Source organism: Oncorhynchus mykiss, chromosome 22 (genome assembly GCF_057628025.1).
Source record: "Oncorhynchus mykiss isolate SJ-2025 chromosome 22, ASM5762802v1, whole genome shotgun sequence".
Classification (NCBI taxonomy): domain Eukaryota; kingdom Metazoa; phylum Chordata; class Actinopteri; order Salmoniformes; family Salmonidae; genus Oncorhynchus; species Oncorhynchus mykiss.
The window spans coordinates 45270369-45286406 of NC_143043.1; the positions used below are offsets into that span (position 1 = coordinate 45270369).

General features: G+C 43.4%; 1 protein-coding gene and 1 long non-coding RNA gene across 4 annotated transcripts in view; one reads left to right on the forward strand and one right to left on the reverse strand.

Moving 5' to 3' along the window:
• LOC110501865 (parathyroid hormone 2 receptor-like) overlaps positions 1-16038 on the reverse strand; it is a 73430-nt gene that overhangs the window by 46639 nt on the left and 10753 nt on the right. Inside the window, exon 1 of one of the 3 annotated variants that reach the window (XM_090216178.1) lies at positions 15264-15524. The exons of 1 other annotated variant lie outside the window; for it this stretch is intronic. Coding sequence is in view for 1 of the 2 variants with exons in the window: in XM_090216177.1 (XP_090072303.1) it covers positions 15218-15390 (173 nt within the window). In the remaining variant the exon portion in view is untranslated. Of the gene's footprint in view, positions 1-15217; positions 15525-16038 lie in introns of those variants that run through there. One more of the 3 variants, XM_090216177.1, reaches the window with a different exon arrangement.
• LOC149972869 (uncharacterized) overlaps positions 2785-16038 on the forward strand; it is a 75759-nt gene continuing 62505 nt past the window's right edge. Inside the window, exons 1-2 of the long non-coding RNA XR_016490658.1 lie at positions 2785-3376; positions 3745-3806. This is a non-coding gene — a long non-coding RNA (uncharacterized LOC149972869). The remainder of the gene's footprint in view (positions 3377-3744; positions 3807-16038) is intronic.

The following is a 16038-nucleotide window of genomic DNA, read 5'->3' on the forward strand; positions in this document are numbered from 1 at the left end:
TTTGCAGACTCCATCAGGTTTTCTTCCAGAATGGTCCTGTATTTGGCTCCATCCATCTTCTCATCAATTTTAACCATCTTCCCTGTCCCTGCTGAAGAAAAGCAGGCCCAAACCATGATGCTGCCACCACCATGTTTGACAGTGGGGATGGTGTGTTCAGCTGTGTTGCTTTTACGCCAAACATAACGTTTTGCATTGTTGCCAAAAAGTTCAATTTTGGTTTCATCTGACCAGAGCACCTTCTTCCACATGTTTGGTGTGTCTCCCAGGTGGCTTGTGGCAAACTTTAAACGACACTTTTTATGAATATCTTTACGAAATGGCTTTCTTCTTGCCACTCTTCCATAAAGGCCAGATTTGTGCAATATCCGACTGATTGTTGTCCTATGGACAGAGTCTCCCACCTCAGCTGTAGATCTCTGCAGTTCATCCAGAGTGATCATGGGCCTCTTGGCTGCATCTCTGATCAGTCTTCTCCTTGTATGAGCTGAAAGTTTAGAGGGACGGCCAGGTCTTGGTAGATTTGCAGTGGTCTGATACTCCTTCCATTTCAATATTATCGCTTGCACAGTGCTCCTTGGGATGTTTAAAGCTTGGGAAATCTTTTTGTATCCAAATCCAGCTTTAAACTTCTTCACAACAGTATCTCGGACCTGCCTGGTGTGTTCCTTGTTCTTCATGATGCTCTCTGCGCTTTTAACGGACCTCTGAGACTATCACAGTGCAGGTGCATTTATACGGAGACTTGATTACACACAGGTGGATTGTATTTATCATCATTAGTCATTTAGGTCAACATTGGATCATTCAGAGATCCTCACTGAACTTCTGGAGAGAGTTTGCTGCACTGAAAGTAAAGGGGCTGAATAATTTTGCACGCCCAATTTTTCAGTTTTTGATTTGTTAAAAACGTTTGAAATATCCAATAAATGTCGTTCCACTTCATGATTGTGTCCCACTTGTTGTTGATTCTTGACAAAAAAATACAGTTTTATATCTTTATGTTTGAAGCCTGAAATGTGGCAAAAGTTTGCAAAGTTCAAGGGGGCCGAATACTTTCTCAAGGCACTGTAGTATATGAGGTTAACTTCACTAGGGTAGGGGGCAGCATTCGGGATTTTGGATGAAAAGCATGCCCAAATTAAACTGTCTGCTACCCAGTCCCAGAATATAGGACTTGCATATAATTAGTAGATTTGGATAGAAAACAATCTAAAGTTTCCAAAACTGTTAAAATGATGTCTGTGAGTATAACAGAACTGATATGGCAGGCAAAAACCCGAGGAAAATCCAACCAGGAAGGACTATTATTTTGAAAGGCTGTTTTTCCATTGAAAGCCTATCCACCATACAAAGACTTTGGGCCCAGTTCACAAGCTCTGTGCCTTCCTCTACATGTGACCAGTCTTTAGGCATTGTTTCAGGCTTTTACTATGAAAAATTGAGGGAGGTACAGCACTTTCAATCAGTGACCAGTGGAAATTTCCATTCATCAGCCATGCGCCTGATCGGGAACGCGCCTTTATTGTTTCTCCTTTCCTATTGACGAAGCTTTTGTCCGGTGGAAATATTATTGATCATTTATGACAAAAAAAACGGAGGATTGATTTTAAACATCGTTTGTCATGTTTCTAGTAACTTTTATTATACTTTTTTAAAACTTAAATGCCTTCTGCATTCGGATTACTGGACAAAACGCTCAAACAAAAAAGGAGGTTTTTGCTCATAAAGAGAGGGACATTATCAAACAAAACAAACATTTACTGTCGAACATGGAGACCTGGGAGTTCCACCAGATGAAGATCATCAAAGGTATGTGATTCATTTGAATGCTATTTCTGACTTTTGTGACACTCCTTGGCTGGAAAATGGCTGTATGCGTTTCTGTGGTTAACTAACATAATCGCAAAGTGTGCTTTCGTCGTAAAGTGTTTTTGAAATCTGACACAGCGGTTGCATTAATAAGGAGATGTTTGTCTATATTTCCATGAAAACACTTGTATTGTTTATCAATGTTTATGATGAGTATTTCTGTCATTTTATGTGGCTCTCTGCACTTTCACATGATGTTTGTTTGAGACAATGCATTTCTGACCACAACGCGCCAATGTAAACTCAGATTTTTGGATATAAATATGAACTTTACCGTACAAAACATACATGTATTGTGTAACATGAAGTCCTATGAGTGTCATCTGATGAAGATCATCAAAAGTTAGTGATTAATTTTATCTATATTTCTGCTTTTTGTGAATCCTCTCTTTGGCTGGAAAAATGGCTGTGTTATTCTGTGAATAGGCACTCACCTAACATAATCGTTTGGTTTGCTTTTGTCGTATAGCCTTTTTTGAAATCGGACACTATTGCTGGATTTACAACAAGTGTATCTTTAAAATGGTGTAAAATAAATGTATGTTTGAGGAATTTTAATTATGGGACTTCTGTTTTGAATTTGGTGCCCTGCAGTTTCACTGGCTGTTGACGAGGTGGGACGCTACCGTCCCACGTACCCTGGAGAGTGACTAGTGTTCCATTATTAAAGTGGCCAGTGATTCCAAGTCTATGTACATAGGGCAGCAGCCTCCAAGGTGCAGGTTTACGTAACCGGGTGGAAGCCGGCTAGAGATGGCTATTTAACCTCTTAGAGCTCTAGGGGCGCTATTTCATTTTTGGATAAAAAACGTTCCCGTTTTAAGCGCGATATTTTGTCACGAAAAGATGCTCGACTATGCATATTCTTGACAGTTTTGGAAAGAAAACACTCTGAAGTTTCAGAATCTGCAAAGATTTTGTCTGTAAGTGCCCCAGAACTCATTCTACAGGCGAAACCAAGATGATGCATCACCCAGGAATTAGCAGAATTTCTGAAGCTCTGTTTTCCATTCTCTCCTTATATGGCTGTGATTGCGCAACGAATGAGCCTACACTTTCTGTCGTTCGCCCAAGGTCTTAGCAGCATTGTGACGTATTTGTAGGCATATCATTGGAAGATTGACCATAAGAGACTACATTTCCCAAGTGTCCGCCTGGTGTCCTGCGTCGAATTCGGTGCGCAATTGCCAGCTGCTTCCACTTTACCATTTGATTCAGGGGAGAAAGCATGTGTCCAAGAACGATGTATCAATGAAGAGATATGTGAAAAACACCTTGATGATTGATTCTAAACAACGTTTGCCATGTTTTCAGTCGATATTATGGAGTTAATTTGGAAAAAAGTTTGCGTTTTGAGGACTGAATTTATGGATTTTTTTTGGTGGCCAAATGTGATGTATAAAACAGAGCTATTTCTAATACACAAGGAATCTTTTTGGAAAAACTGAGCATCTGCTATCTAACTGAGAGTATCCTCATTGAAAACATCAGAAGTTCTTCAAAGGTAAATGATTTTATTTGAAGGCTTTTATGTTTTTGTTAATGTTGCGTGCTGGATGCTAACGCTAATGCTAACGCTAAATGCTAACGCGAAATGCTAACTCTAGCTAGCTACTTTTACACAAATTATTGTTTTCCTATGGTTGAGAAGCATATTTTGAAAATCTGAGATGACAGTGTTGTTTACAAAAGGCTAAGCTTGAGAGATGGCATATTTATTTCATTTCATTTGCGATTTTCATAAATAGTTAACGTTGTGTTATGCTAATGAGCTTGCTGATAGATTTACACAATCCTGGATACAGGGTTTTTTTCATAGCTAAACGTGACGCAGAAAACGGAGCGATTTGTCCTAAACAAATAATCTTTCAGGAAAAACTGAACATTTGCTATCTGAGAGTCTCCTCATTGAAAACATCTGAAGTTCTTCAAAGGTAAATGATTTTTTTGAATGCTTTTCTGTTTTTTTGTGTAAATGTTGCCAGCTGAATGTTAATGCTAAATGCTACGTTAGCCATCATTACTGTTACACAAATGCTTGTTTTGCAATGGTTGAGAAGCATATTTTGAAAATCTGAGATGACAGTGTTGTTAACAAAAGGCTAAGCTTGAGAGCTAGCATATTTATTTCATTTCATTTGCGATTTTCATGAATAGTTAACGTTGCGTTATGGTAATGAGCTTGAGTCTGTATTCACGAACCCGGATCCGGGATGGGGAGATCAGAAAGGTTAACAGTCAGATGACCTTAAGATAGAAGCTGTTTTTCAGTCTCTCAGTCCCAGCTTTGATGCACTTGTACTGGCCTCGCCTGCTGGATGATAGCGGGGTGAACAGGCCGCGGCTCGGGTTGTTGAGTTCCTTGTCACATCTACTTCTACTGCTGCTACGCCCTCTGGTGTTCATCCGGTGTCTTCTTGACCTGCAGTTATTCCCCTGTACACTCCCTCTCTCTCCCTCTCCCTCTCTGTGTGATTGTGTGGTTGAAGACAGGTGTGCTGGAGTCAGAGCAGATCCCTACCAGCTGCAACTCGTTCCATAATCAAGACCTCTACAAATAGCATGGGAGGAGCAAAATGGAGTCGTGATCAGATTTGCCGAATGGAGGGCGGGGGAGGGCCTTGTAGGCATTTCAAAAAAGTTGAGTAGCAGAGGTCCAATGTTTTACCAACTCGAGTACTACTGTACGGTCAGTGTTGGTAGAACTTCGGTAGCGTATTCCTCAAATTTGCTTTGTTAAAATCCCAAACTATAATAAAGGATATGTTTTTTCCAGTTTGCATAAAGTCCAGTGTAGTTCTAAGAGGGCCATCGTGGTATCGTCTTGAGGGGGATTATACACGGCTGTGACTATAACCAAAGAGAATTCTCTTGGGAGGTAATATGGTCAGTATTTTAGGTTGGGTGAACAAAAGGACTTGAATTTCTGTATGTTATCATAATCACACCATGACTGGTTAATCATTTAACATACACCCCCACCTTTCTTCTTCCCGGAGAGTTCTTTATTCCTGTCTGTGCAATGTACTGAGAACCCAGATGGCTGAATAGATGGGGACAATATATCCCGTTAGAGCCATGTTTCCATGAAACAGACTACGCTACAATCCCTGATGTCTCTCTGGAAGGAGATCCTCACTCTGAGCTTGTCTACTAATTATCCAGAGACTGAACATTAGAAAGTAATACACTCGGAAGCGGTGGGTGGTGTGCACACCTGAGTCGGACTAGAAGTCCGCTTCTGCGCCGGCAGTGTTTTGTTCGCGAAAGTCTAATCTTTCCATAGAGGGGTTATAACAGTTGCAGACGTTACAAACAATTTTGTGAGATGACTCATAAACTGACAAGCACCGCTTTAGCTCTGTCACCATTCACTGCATATGCGGAAGTGCAACATAGGGTGATGTGGTGGATTGAGACGCATCCAGTGCAAAATATATCTATGTCTTAAACGGACGTATTTATGATGGGGATTTCTTAAATTATGTTAACAGAATTTCCACGGGTCCGCGGACATCATTTAGCTGTTTGTCTCATTTCTCAAGGCCGAGATTTTAAACCATCGTCTCGACTATTAGATATGAATGGGACATAATGGTCTTCCACACAACTGTGTAAGACCAAATCGCTTACTTTTTGCCCAGGGCAATCACATTTCCTAAGGTCCACAATGTTGCAGTTTTGCTGAAAACCCCAATTTGCAACTAAGTAACCAATCAAAAACACCCATAACATGCTGACCACACCACTCATGTCACGTGCGTGAGCATTGCAAAATAAATGTACACATATATGTTATTCAATCATTGCACCCACACTGTTCGTGCGCATCAAGGTGCTAAAATAGAACTTGGTTCAATTTGTGACTGTCACGTGTACTCCTGCTCCTCCCATCCGGCGTACAACGTCACCAGAGTACTAGCCACCAGTCCTGGCACTCATCATTACGCACACGTGTTAATCATTATGATTCACACCTGGACTTCATTACCTTCATCATCCCTCATGTTCACTCACCAGTTGATATTGTTCTTGTGTATCGGCGTTCTGCCTCATGTTAGTGTCATGTTTTTGTTGTTTTATTAAAACGTTTCACCTGGACCTGCTTCCGACTCACCATCCCATCATCACAGAATACCAACTCAAAATATGGAAGCAGCAGGACAACCGGACATCTCCCAGATGATCGACGAACAATGACCTTCTTCATCAACACCATGATCAGCTGGCTCAACTGGGGACGCCCATGGAAGATGTTCTCCGCAGTCTACAACGTCTCAACAGCAGAGGATATTATAGAGCCAGTCTACCCAACGAGTCAGCACACCAGCCCTTCCCGCTCAGGTCAGCGATGCCCGTCTATCCCTCCCTGAGAAATATGACGGGACACCATCCAAGTGCCGTGGCTTTCTCCTTCAGTGCTCCCTCTATTTCGCAGATCAGATTTTGTTTTTGTAAATTTAAATTTGCTATTGTAAATGTTAGCAACACCTCCGCCTTTGCGGGATGCACGGGGGATATGGTCACTAGTGTAGCCAGGAGGTGAGGCCTCATTTCACACAGTAAATTCATCAGGCTTAAGCCATGTTTCAGTCAGGCCAATCACATCAAGATTATGATCAGTGATTAGTTAATTGACTATAATTGCCTTTGAAGTAAGGGATCTAACATTAAGTAGCCCTATTTTGAGATGTGAGGTATCATGATCTCTTTCAATAATGACAGGAATGGAGGAGGTCTTTATCCTAGTGAGATTGCTAAGGCGAACACCGCCATGTTTAGTTTTGCCCAACCTAGGTCGAGGCACAGACACGGTCTCAATGGGGATAGCTGAGCTGACTACACTGACTGTGCTAGTGGCAGACTCCACTATGCTGGCAGGCTGGCTAACAGCCTGCTGCCTGACCTGCACGTCTCGATTGTCGGCCTCTAGGATCCGGAACCATCACACACATCACCCAACCACTCACTGTGGAGCCCAGTCACCAGGAAAACATTCCCTTCTTCATCACTAGTGCACCAGTTCACAAGATCAACCTCAACCTACCTTGGCTTCAGCACCATAACCCTACCATCTCATGGTTGAGGGTGAGAATCACAGACTAGTCACCTGAATGCCGGAGGACCTGCTTCCCTGTCCGCTGTGGTTCCACAACGGATGAGAGTTGGTTTCATCTTTGTGGCCAAGAAGGAGGGGGATTACGCCCTTGTATCGATTAACAAGGACTCAATGACATCACCACGAAGTATCGGTACCCTCTCCCGCTGGTGCCGTCAGCCATCAAGCAGCTCCACAGGGCCAGGTTCTTCACCAAACTGTACCTGTGGAGTGCCTACAATCTCATTCGCATCCGGGAGGGGGATGAGTGGAAGACAGCGTTCAGCACAATGTCTGGTCTAGGTCCAAGAGGCTTCTAAACAGCTTCTACCCCAAGCCATAAGACTCCTGAACATCTAGTCAAATGGTTGGTTTGGTCTCCAGCAGACGACGAGGCCTTTCGTCTCCTCAAGGAGAATTTCACCTCCGCCCCCTTGCTAAAACACCCAGATCACATGCTACCTTTTGTGGTTGAGGTAGACGCATCAGAGGTGGGTGTGGTGGCAGTTTTGTCACAAAGACAGAGGGACCCATTAAAAATGTATTCTTGTGCTTTCTTCTCCAAAAAACTGCCCCCCACAGAGAAGAATTACGACGTCAGCAATCGGGAGATCTTGGCAGTGAAGTTGGCATTAGAGGAGTGGAGACACTGGATGGAGGACGCCAAGGAACCATTTGTCATCCTCACTAACCATCGGAACTTTGAGTACATACAGACAGCGAAGAGACTGAATCTGCGTCAAGCTAGGTGTGCCCTCTTCTTCACTAGGTTCAACTTCACGCTGACCTGTCCCCAACATCATCTGTGATTTCCACCTTTGCCGCCCGGACCGACCCGCTCCTCGGGGTTGTCCCACTGGTCGGCGTCGTCATGTGGCGGGGGGGTACTGTCATGTCTCCTCCTGCTCCTCTACAACGTCACCAGAGTACTAACCACCGGTCCTGGGATTCATCATTACGCACACCTGGCATTCATCATTACGCACACCTGGCATTCTTCATTACGCACACATGGCATTCTTCATTACGCACACCTGCCATTCTTCATTACGCACACCTGGCACTCATCATTACGCACACCTGGCACTCATCATTACGCACACCTGTTAATCATTATGATTCACAACTGGACCATTACCTTCATCATCTCCTCCCCTTTATATGTCACTTTCCCATGTTCACTCACCAGTTAGTATTGTTCTTGCGTTCTGCCTTATGTTAGTGTCGTATTCTAGGTTTTGTTGTTTTAAAACGTTTCACCTGCACCTGCTCCTGACTCACCGCCCCATCATTACAGTGACGGTCAATGCACTGCAAGTCCTGCCTCTCCCATCTCCTCATTGGTTTTTAGGAGCACATACCCACGTGTCATCTCCTCATTGGTTTTTAGGAGCATATACCCAAGTGGGTGATTGAAAGAGGAACTGAGGTTCACACTCCAGCTGGTTGTGGTAATGCACATTAAAATTGGTTGCCAACCGCCATATAAAGTCCAAAGAAGAAGCTTGGAGGAGAGATTACTAGAAACTAACTTGGTTTAACATTACCCTTTTATATGTGGATTAATTGTAGAGGACCTTGTGCATTTCAGGTCAAATAACAACCCAGTGCTTATATCCCAATAAAAATTTGCTAGCATCAGCAAGCTAGCTAGCTATTGTCATAAATGTCTAATATTTTTCGACCTGTCCCCAAATTAATATAGTTGGTTCAGAGTTTGCTTTGACGTTTCAACCTGCATGTCCTGATCGCATCTGGTTTGGGGGGACAAAATCTGCACGCGCGCATGCGGTCCGGTCAGCATGTTAGTGTCCTTCTTTGAGGATTGACTCTAGGACAGGCTGCTCTCATAGACTCTAACCGTCTCCAGAAGTCTCACACAATTTAGCTGGATATTAGACCAAATTGGTTATGCTTTGCCCAGGGGAATCACATTTCCTTAGTTCCAAAATGTGTTGCTGAAAATCTAATTATCTATTAAAAAAACAACTGCTAAGTGCCCGTTATTTGAGCTTGGAGGACTATTAGGCTAAACGAGGAGAACATTACAGATTTACTCTGAAGTTGTCAAGATACTCTTTCTGAGCCACCCACTCACAATGATTCTGGGGACTGTAGAGTCAATCCCTGAGTGTGCTCTGTTCAAAAGCTCCATTAATACATTCTTCTGAAACGGCTCTTAATAAAGAGACCTCTCCCACGCTGTCGAACAGCCTGTGTGCTCCCTCTCTCTAGTGTACTCAGGGCTAAAGCACTGGCCTTACACATCAGACAAAGCTAATAGGCAAGGCCACAAACATTTTAAGACAGCCCTGGTTGTGTTTTGTCATGTAGCCCAATACATGCAACCCAATATTGCAAGCTCTGATATTGCTAAAATGTGGAATACAAGTAGTCAATTGTCTGCCCAACATACACAAACAAATAGCAATACCTGTAAACCCACAGATACAAAAGAAAGAAATTTAAATTATGAATATTTATGATGAATGTAAACCTTTTGGTAGCTGTATATTAGACAACTTTTTAAGTCACATGTATTTTCTGCAGTGCTGTATGGTCCTGCCTGACAAAAATGCATACAGTGCCACGGTTTTTGATGTTTTGGCTAAAGTCATTGGCTTTAACAAGTGGGGTCAGACATTGAAATGACATTTTAAGGGGTCAAAGGTTCTTTAAAGGATTTTGTATCTTTAGTCCCTAGTCTTGCAATTAAGTCAGGGTGGCATCACAAATTATCTTTCTATTTTGCCGCAAATCCAATATGGCGTCCAAAATCCAATATGGCTGCTATAATAACATTTGATGGATGTTAAATAAAAATTATTTTAAAAAAGGATGTTAATTAAATCAGTTGTAAACTTTAATTTTGTAAATGAAAGAAAGTTTTTCCAGAATTGTGTACAACATTCATGCATATAAAGACTGTTGGTGTGAATCAATTTGATTCTGAATCCAATATGGCTCGAATGAATACACTAAAACACCTTCGCCTGCATATACTGTAAGTAGCCCTTGTTCATTTTGTATTATGTTATTCTGTCTTTAAAATGTCTTCATAAATCTCTTGGTATACCTATGACTCTGGGCTCTATCTTAACAATGCAATGGTAAATCTTAGCGTTGGCAGTAGTGCTATATGTTCAGCAGTGTCAGATTTTTTTTTTTTTTTAACATAGTTTGCAAACTGATATGTGACACTAATGCCAAAATAACAAGCAAAACAGGGATGTTACAAACAACTTAGCCAAATACATTTATTTTAAGAATGTGAAATGTCAGAATAATAGTATCGAGAATTATTTATTTCATCCCATTCCCAGTGGATCAGAGGTTTACATACACTCAATTAGTATTTGGTAGCATTGCCTTTAAATTGTTTAACTTGGGTCAAACATTTCGGGTAGCCTTCCACAAGCTTCCCACAATAAGTTGGGTGAATTTTGCCCCATTCCTCCTGACAGAGCTGGTATAACTGAGTCAGGTTTGTAGGCCTCCTTGCTCGCACACGCTTTTTCAGTTCTGCCCACACATTTTCTAAGTTATTGAGGTCTTGGTGTCATTGTCCACTTGGAAGACCCATTTGCAACCAAGTTTTAACTTCCTGACTGATGTCTTGAGATGTTGCTTGAGATGCTGCAGCAAAGCATGCCCACAACATGATGCTACCCCCGTGCTTCACGGTTGGGATGGTGTTCTTCGGCTTGCAAACATCCCCCTTTTTCCTCCAAACATAACAATGGTCATTATGGCCGAACAGTTCTGTTTTTGTATCATCAGACCATAGGACATTTCTCCAAAAAGTACAATCTTTGTCCCCATGTGCAGTTGTAAACTGTAGTCTGGCTTTGTTATGGCAGTTTTGGAGCAGTGGCTTCTTCCTTGCTGAGAGGCCTTTCAGATTAGGTCGATATAGGACTAGTTTTACTGTGGATATAGATACTTTTGTACCCGTTTCCTCCAGCATCTTCACAAGGTCCTTTACTGTTGTTCTGGGATTGATTTGCACTTTTCGGACCAAAGTACGTTCATCTCTAGGAGACAGAACGTGTCTCCTTCCTGAGCGGCATGACGGCTGCGTGGTCCCATGGTGTTTATACTTGAGTACTATTGTTTGTACAGATGAACGTGGTACCTTCAGGCATTTGGAAATTGCTCCCAAGGATGAACCAGACTTGTGGAGGTCTACAATTGTTTTTCTGAGGTCTTGGCTGATTTCTTTAGATTTTCCCATGATGTCAAGCAAAGAGGCACTGAGATTGAAGGTAGGCCTTGAAATACTTCTACAGGTAAACCTCCAATTGACTCAAATTATGTAAAATAGCCTATCAGAAGCTTCTAAAGCCATGACATAATTTTCTGGAATTTTAATGTTTAAATGTTTAAAGGCACAGTCAATTTAGTGAATGTAAACTTCTCACCTACTGGAAATGTGATGCAACGAATTCTAAGTGAAATAATCTGTCTGTAAAACAATTGTTGGAAACATTACTTGTGTCATGCACAAAGTAGATGTCCTAACCGACTTGCCAAAACTACAGTTTGTTAAGTGGAGTGGTTGCAAAACGAGTTTTAATCACTCCAACCTAAGTGTATGTAAACTTCCAACTTCAACTGTATACTGAGATCATGTGACAGATCAGGTGGACTTTATTTAACTAATTATGTGACTTCTGAAGGTAATTGGTTGCACCAGATCTTATTGAGGGGCTTCATAGTAAAGGGGGGTGAAAACATATGAATGCACCATTTTTCAATTTTTATTTAATATTTTCATTTTTAAACACATTTTTTTTTTCTTCATTTCACTTCACAATTTTGAACTATTTTGTGTATGTCCATTACATGAAATTCAAATAAAAATAAATTTAAATGACAGGTTGTAATGCAACAAAATTGGAAAAATGTCAAGGGGGTGAATAATTTGCAACGCACTATACTTGGAAGTCTACTGAGGAACCGGTAAGATGTGCAGCGTCGTGGCAATTTGTCCGCAGGGCTAATGACTCTTCCTGGCCTTCGAGGTCAAGGTGTCTAACAGCTGCGGGGAGGATGATTGTCCGCTCTACTCCGCCATCTAAAATGGCGTACGTATTCAGGGACTTCTGTCCACTCCTTAGCAGTGCTCGTTCGTTCTGATTGGAGTGAGTAAGGTAAACTCTGTCTAGATGGGTGACAAACAGGACACTGGGGCTCGGCTTGGCTACACCTTGAAGGACGTTGAGATGTACTTTACCACATGGCTTCCTCTGGGTGCATTGGGCCCATGGTTATTATGACCACACTTCAGTCAAAGCTTTCCGTCTTCTATCCGGCTTTTCGATCTGTTCTGGCGTCTGCTTCACTATTTTTTTATTTTATTTTACTAGGCAAGTCAGTTAAGAACAAATTCTTATTTTCAATGACGGCTTAGGAACAGTGGGCTAACTGCCTGTTCAGGGGCAGAAAGACAGATTTGTACCTTGTCAGCTTGGGGATTTGAACTTGCAACCTTTCGGTTACTAGTCCAACACTATGTGCACTGAGAAGTATAGCTCTTGACACTGTGGGAAAAGAGGTACAGACATTTGAAGTGGTTCCTTGAGACAGTGGATGTCTGGACTTTTGAAGTATTGCCAACCTGGCTGTCTCTAGACCTGGACTGGACAGAGCAATGCTAAATGGTGGTGACAGGTTGACTTTTTGGCCTTGGAGGGGATGGTCGTTCCCTTTGAGGGCTTTGTGGCTTTTTTGTTTGGTGATGCTGTGCCATCTTGGAGGAGAGCAGCTGTGCTTCGGCCTTGGTCTTGAGCCAGTCAGAGAGGTCTGTCAGGTTGCAGGTAGGTGCTCCACAAAGTTTTCCCTGTAGTGCCCGCCTCGGGAGCAGCACTCGGTCTATGTGGGCGGGGCGGCAGGGTAGCCTAGTGGTTAGAGCGTTGGACTAGTAACCGGAAGGTTGCGAGTTCAAACCCCCGAGCTGACAAGGTACAAATCTGTCGTTCTGCCCCTGAACAGGCAGTTAACCCACTGTTCCCAGGCCGTCATTGAAAATAAGAATTTGTTCTTAACTGACTTGCCTGGTTAAATAAAGGTAAAATAAAAAAAATAAATAAAATGTGGCCTGTGCATAACAGCTCCATGCCTTGGGGACCTTCAAGGGATTTCAACAGGCTTACCAGGATGTCTACTCTGAGGGCGAAGCTCTGGACGGCCTTGGAATCTCCACTAACATTAGGGGCGTTGAGGATCGCAGTGAACTCCCTCTGTACCAGTTGGTGTGGTTGTCCGTATCGTATCTGCAAAGCCTGCATAGCTGCAGTGTAAGGCTGCTGGTCGTGTCGACATGTTTGAGCTATCAGCTTGGCCTCATCCAGTATCAGGTGCCAGTTGGTGTGGTTGTCCGTATCGTATCTACAAAGCCTGCATAGCTGCAGTGCAGGGCTGCTTGTAGTGTTGACATGCTTGAGCTCAAGCATGAGGACCCTGTGCTTGTAGTGTTCTGAGAGTTCTATATGAGGATTCAAGAGGTAGTCCAGTGTCATCTTGAAGTCTGCGAACTCACTTCACTGTTGTGGACTAGATTGGGAAGCCTTAACACAGGTAATGGTTGCAGGTGCGGTTGCTGGAGCGGATAGGCTGGTGAATAGGCTGACGGTGCAGCAGGTACTGGCGGGTGAGCTGGTTGGAGAGGTGCAGCAGGTACTGGCGGGTGAGCTGGTTGGAGAGGTGCAGCAGGTACTGGCGGGTGAGCTGGTTGGAGAGGTGCAGCAGGTACTGGAGGGTGAGCTGGTTGGAGAGGTGCAGCAGGTACTGGAGGGTGAGCTGGACGGAGAGGTGCAGCAGGTACTGGCGGGTGAGCTGGTTGGAGAGGTGCAGCAGGTACTGGAGGGTGAGCTGGTTGGAGAGGTGCAGCAGGTACTGGCAGGTGAGCTGGTTGGAGAGGTGCAGCAGGTACTGGCGGGTGAGCTGGTTGGAGAGGTGCAGCAGGTACTGGCGGGTGAGCTGGTTGGAGAGGTGCAGCAGGTACTGGCGGGTGAGCTGGTTGGAGAGGTCCAGCAGGTACTGGCGGGTGAGCTGGACAGAGAGGTGCAGCAGGTACTGGCGGGTGAGCTGGTTGGAGAGGTGCAGCAGGTACTGGCGGGTGAGCTGGTTGGAGAGGTGCAGCAGGTACTGGCGGGTGAGCTGGACGGAGAGGTGCAGCAGGTACTGGCGGGTGAGCTGGTTGGAGAGGTGCAGCAGGTACTGGCGGGTGAGCTGGACGGAGAGGTGCAGCAGGTACTGGCGGGTGAGCTGGTTGGAGAGGTGCAGCAGGTGGCAGCTGATAAGTTGGCTGGAGAGGAGAGGTCCATGGAGGATAACCTGGCTGGTCAGGTGCAGTCCACGTTTGGTCAGTTAAATAGGATAGAGCAGCTGATGGAGGGTTGGTCGGTGGACTGAGTCTGAACAGGTGGTAGACCAGAATAGCCGGGAACAGTGGATAATGGCTGTTGTGATGCAGACTCAGCCTGAGCAAGGCAAGGTATTTGGAAAACTGGTTTCTCCGGGTGTTCCCCCCAGTCCATGGCTGGTTTGGTGGAGTTAACCTGTCTACGATACTGGTTCCCAATTGGGAATCAACCCTCCCACGTTCAGCTGAAACGGTGGCGCATGGAACGCAAAAATATTCTTAAAAATATTTAACCTCCACACATTAACAAGTCCAATAGCTCAAATGAAAGATAAACATCTTGTTCATCTAGCCAGCGAGTCAGATTTCTAAAATGTTTTACGGCGAAAACATAGCACATATATATGTAAAACCACCACCAGACACAGCTCATTTCAATAGCCAAAACATGCAATCAACAAACGCAGGATTAAAAAATAAATCGCTCACTAACCTTTTGAAAATCTTCATCAGATGACAGTAATATGACATATTACACAGTACATATTTTTTTTTTTTCAATAATATGCCATTTATATCCATAAATGTCCATTTACAGTGAGTTCACCTTCAGAAATTACTCAAAAATGCCCGCAGGAAATCTATGTAGCGCGGCAAGATAACGTAAATAGACATCATAAACTTTGACTAAATATACATGTTCTACATATAGTTAGAAAGATACACTGCTTCTTTATGCAACCGCTGTGTTAGATTTATTTTTAACGTTACAGAAATCGCACACTATTCCATATGCTGAGACAGCGCTCAGTTCCAAGCTACATTTCCACGTAATGTTGGAGTCAACAGAAACACAGATTTAAGCATAAATATTCCCTTACCTTCGATGGTCTTCGTTCAGAATGTTCTGGAAGGCTTCATACTTACCCAATACATCGTTTGGTTTCAAGTCTTGCGTCTTTGTATTAGCTACTGCTAATAACATCAGCTGAAATGCACCCAAAACGTCCTCTGGTCCGGATAAGTTGCGCATCAAAACTTCAAAATTACACATTATATGTCGACTAAACAGGTCAAACTAAGTGCAGAAGCAAGCTTTATGATGTTTTAGACGTGCAAAACAAACTTCAATTCAATCGGCCATCGTCTGCCCTTCTCTTGAGTGCTGGAAACAAAGGAATGGCTGGGACCAATTCGCGCCCATACGCACAGCCTATTCTCTCGTGGCACGCACTAATTTCACTCCCATAGGGTCAATTCTCGCGGGACTTGAACGGTTTGAAGCTCTAATGAAAGAGGACATCTAGCGGAAGAGATAGAAAGTGTCCCCAGAATCATAGCTGGTTGGGAAGGGTGGGGGCCATGACGTCAAAGTTGCTCCAACTTTCATGGCCACAAAAACTAGTTTGGAAGAATGCCTGCCCTGTGAGTTCTGCTATACTTACAGACATAATTCCAACGGTTTTTAGAGTGGTTTTTAGAGTGTTTTCTATCCAATGTTTTCTATCCAATAATAATTTGCATATATTAGCAATTTTTGACAGATTTTCTTTCCAGTTTACTAGGGGTACCCAATCTCTCCAAAGGGGGCGTATGTCTGCCATATCCTTAACAGTTTGAAACAACTGTCTACGGCAGGGATTGTGGCAGTGTAGGTCTGCGTGGTCATGGTGGCCTCTGTAGCGGCTTTCCATGGCACTAT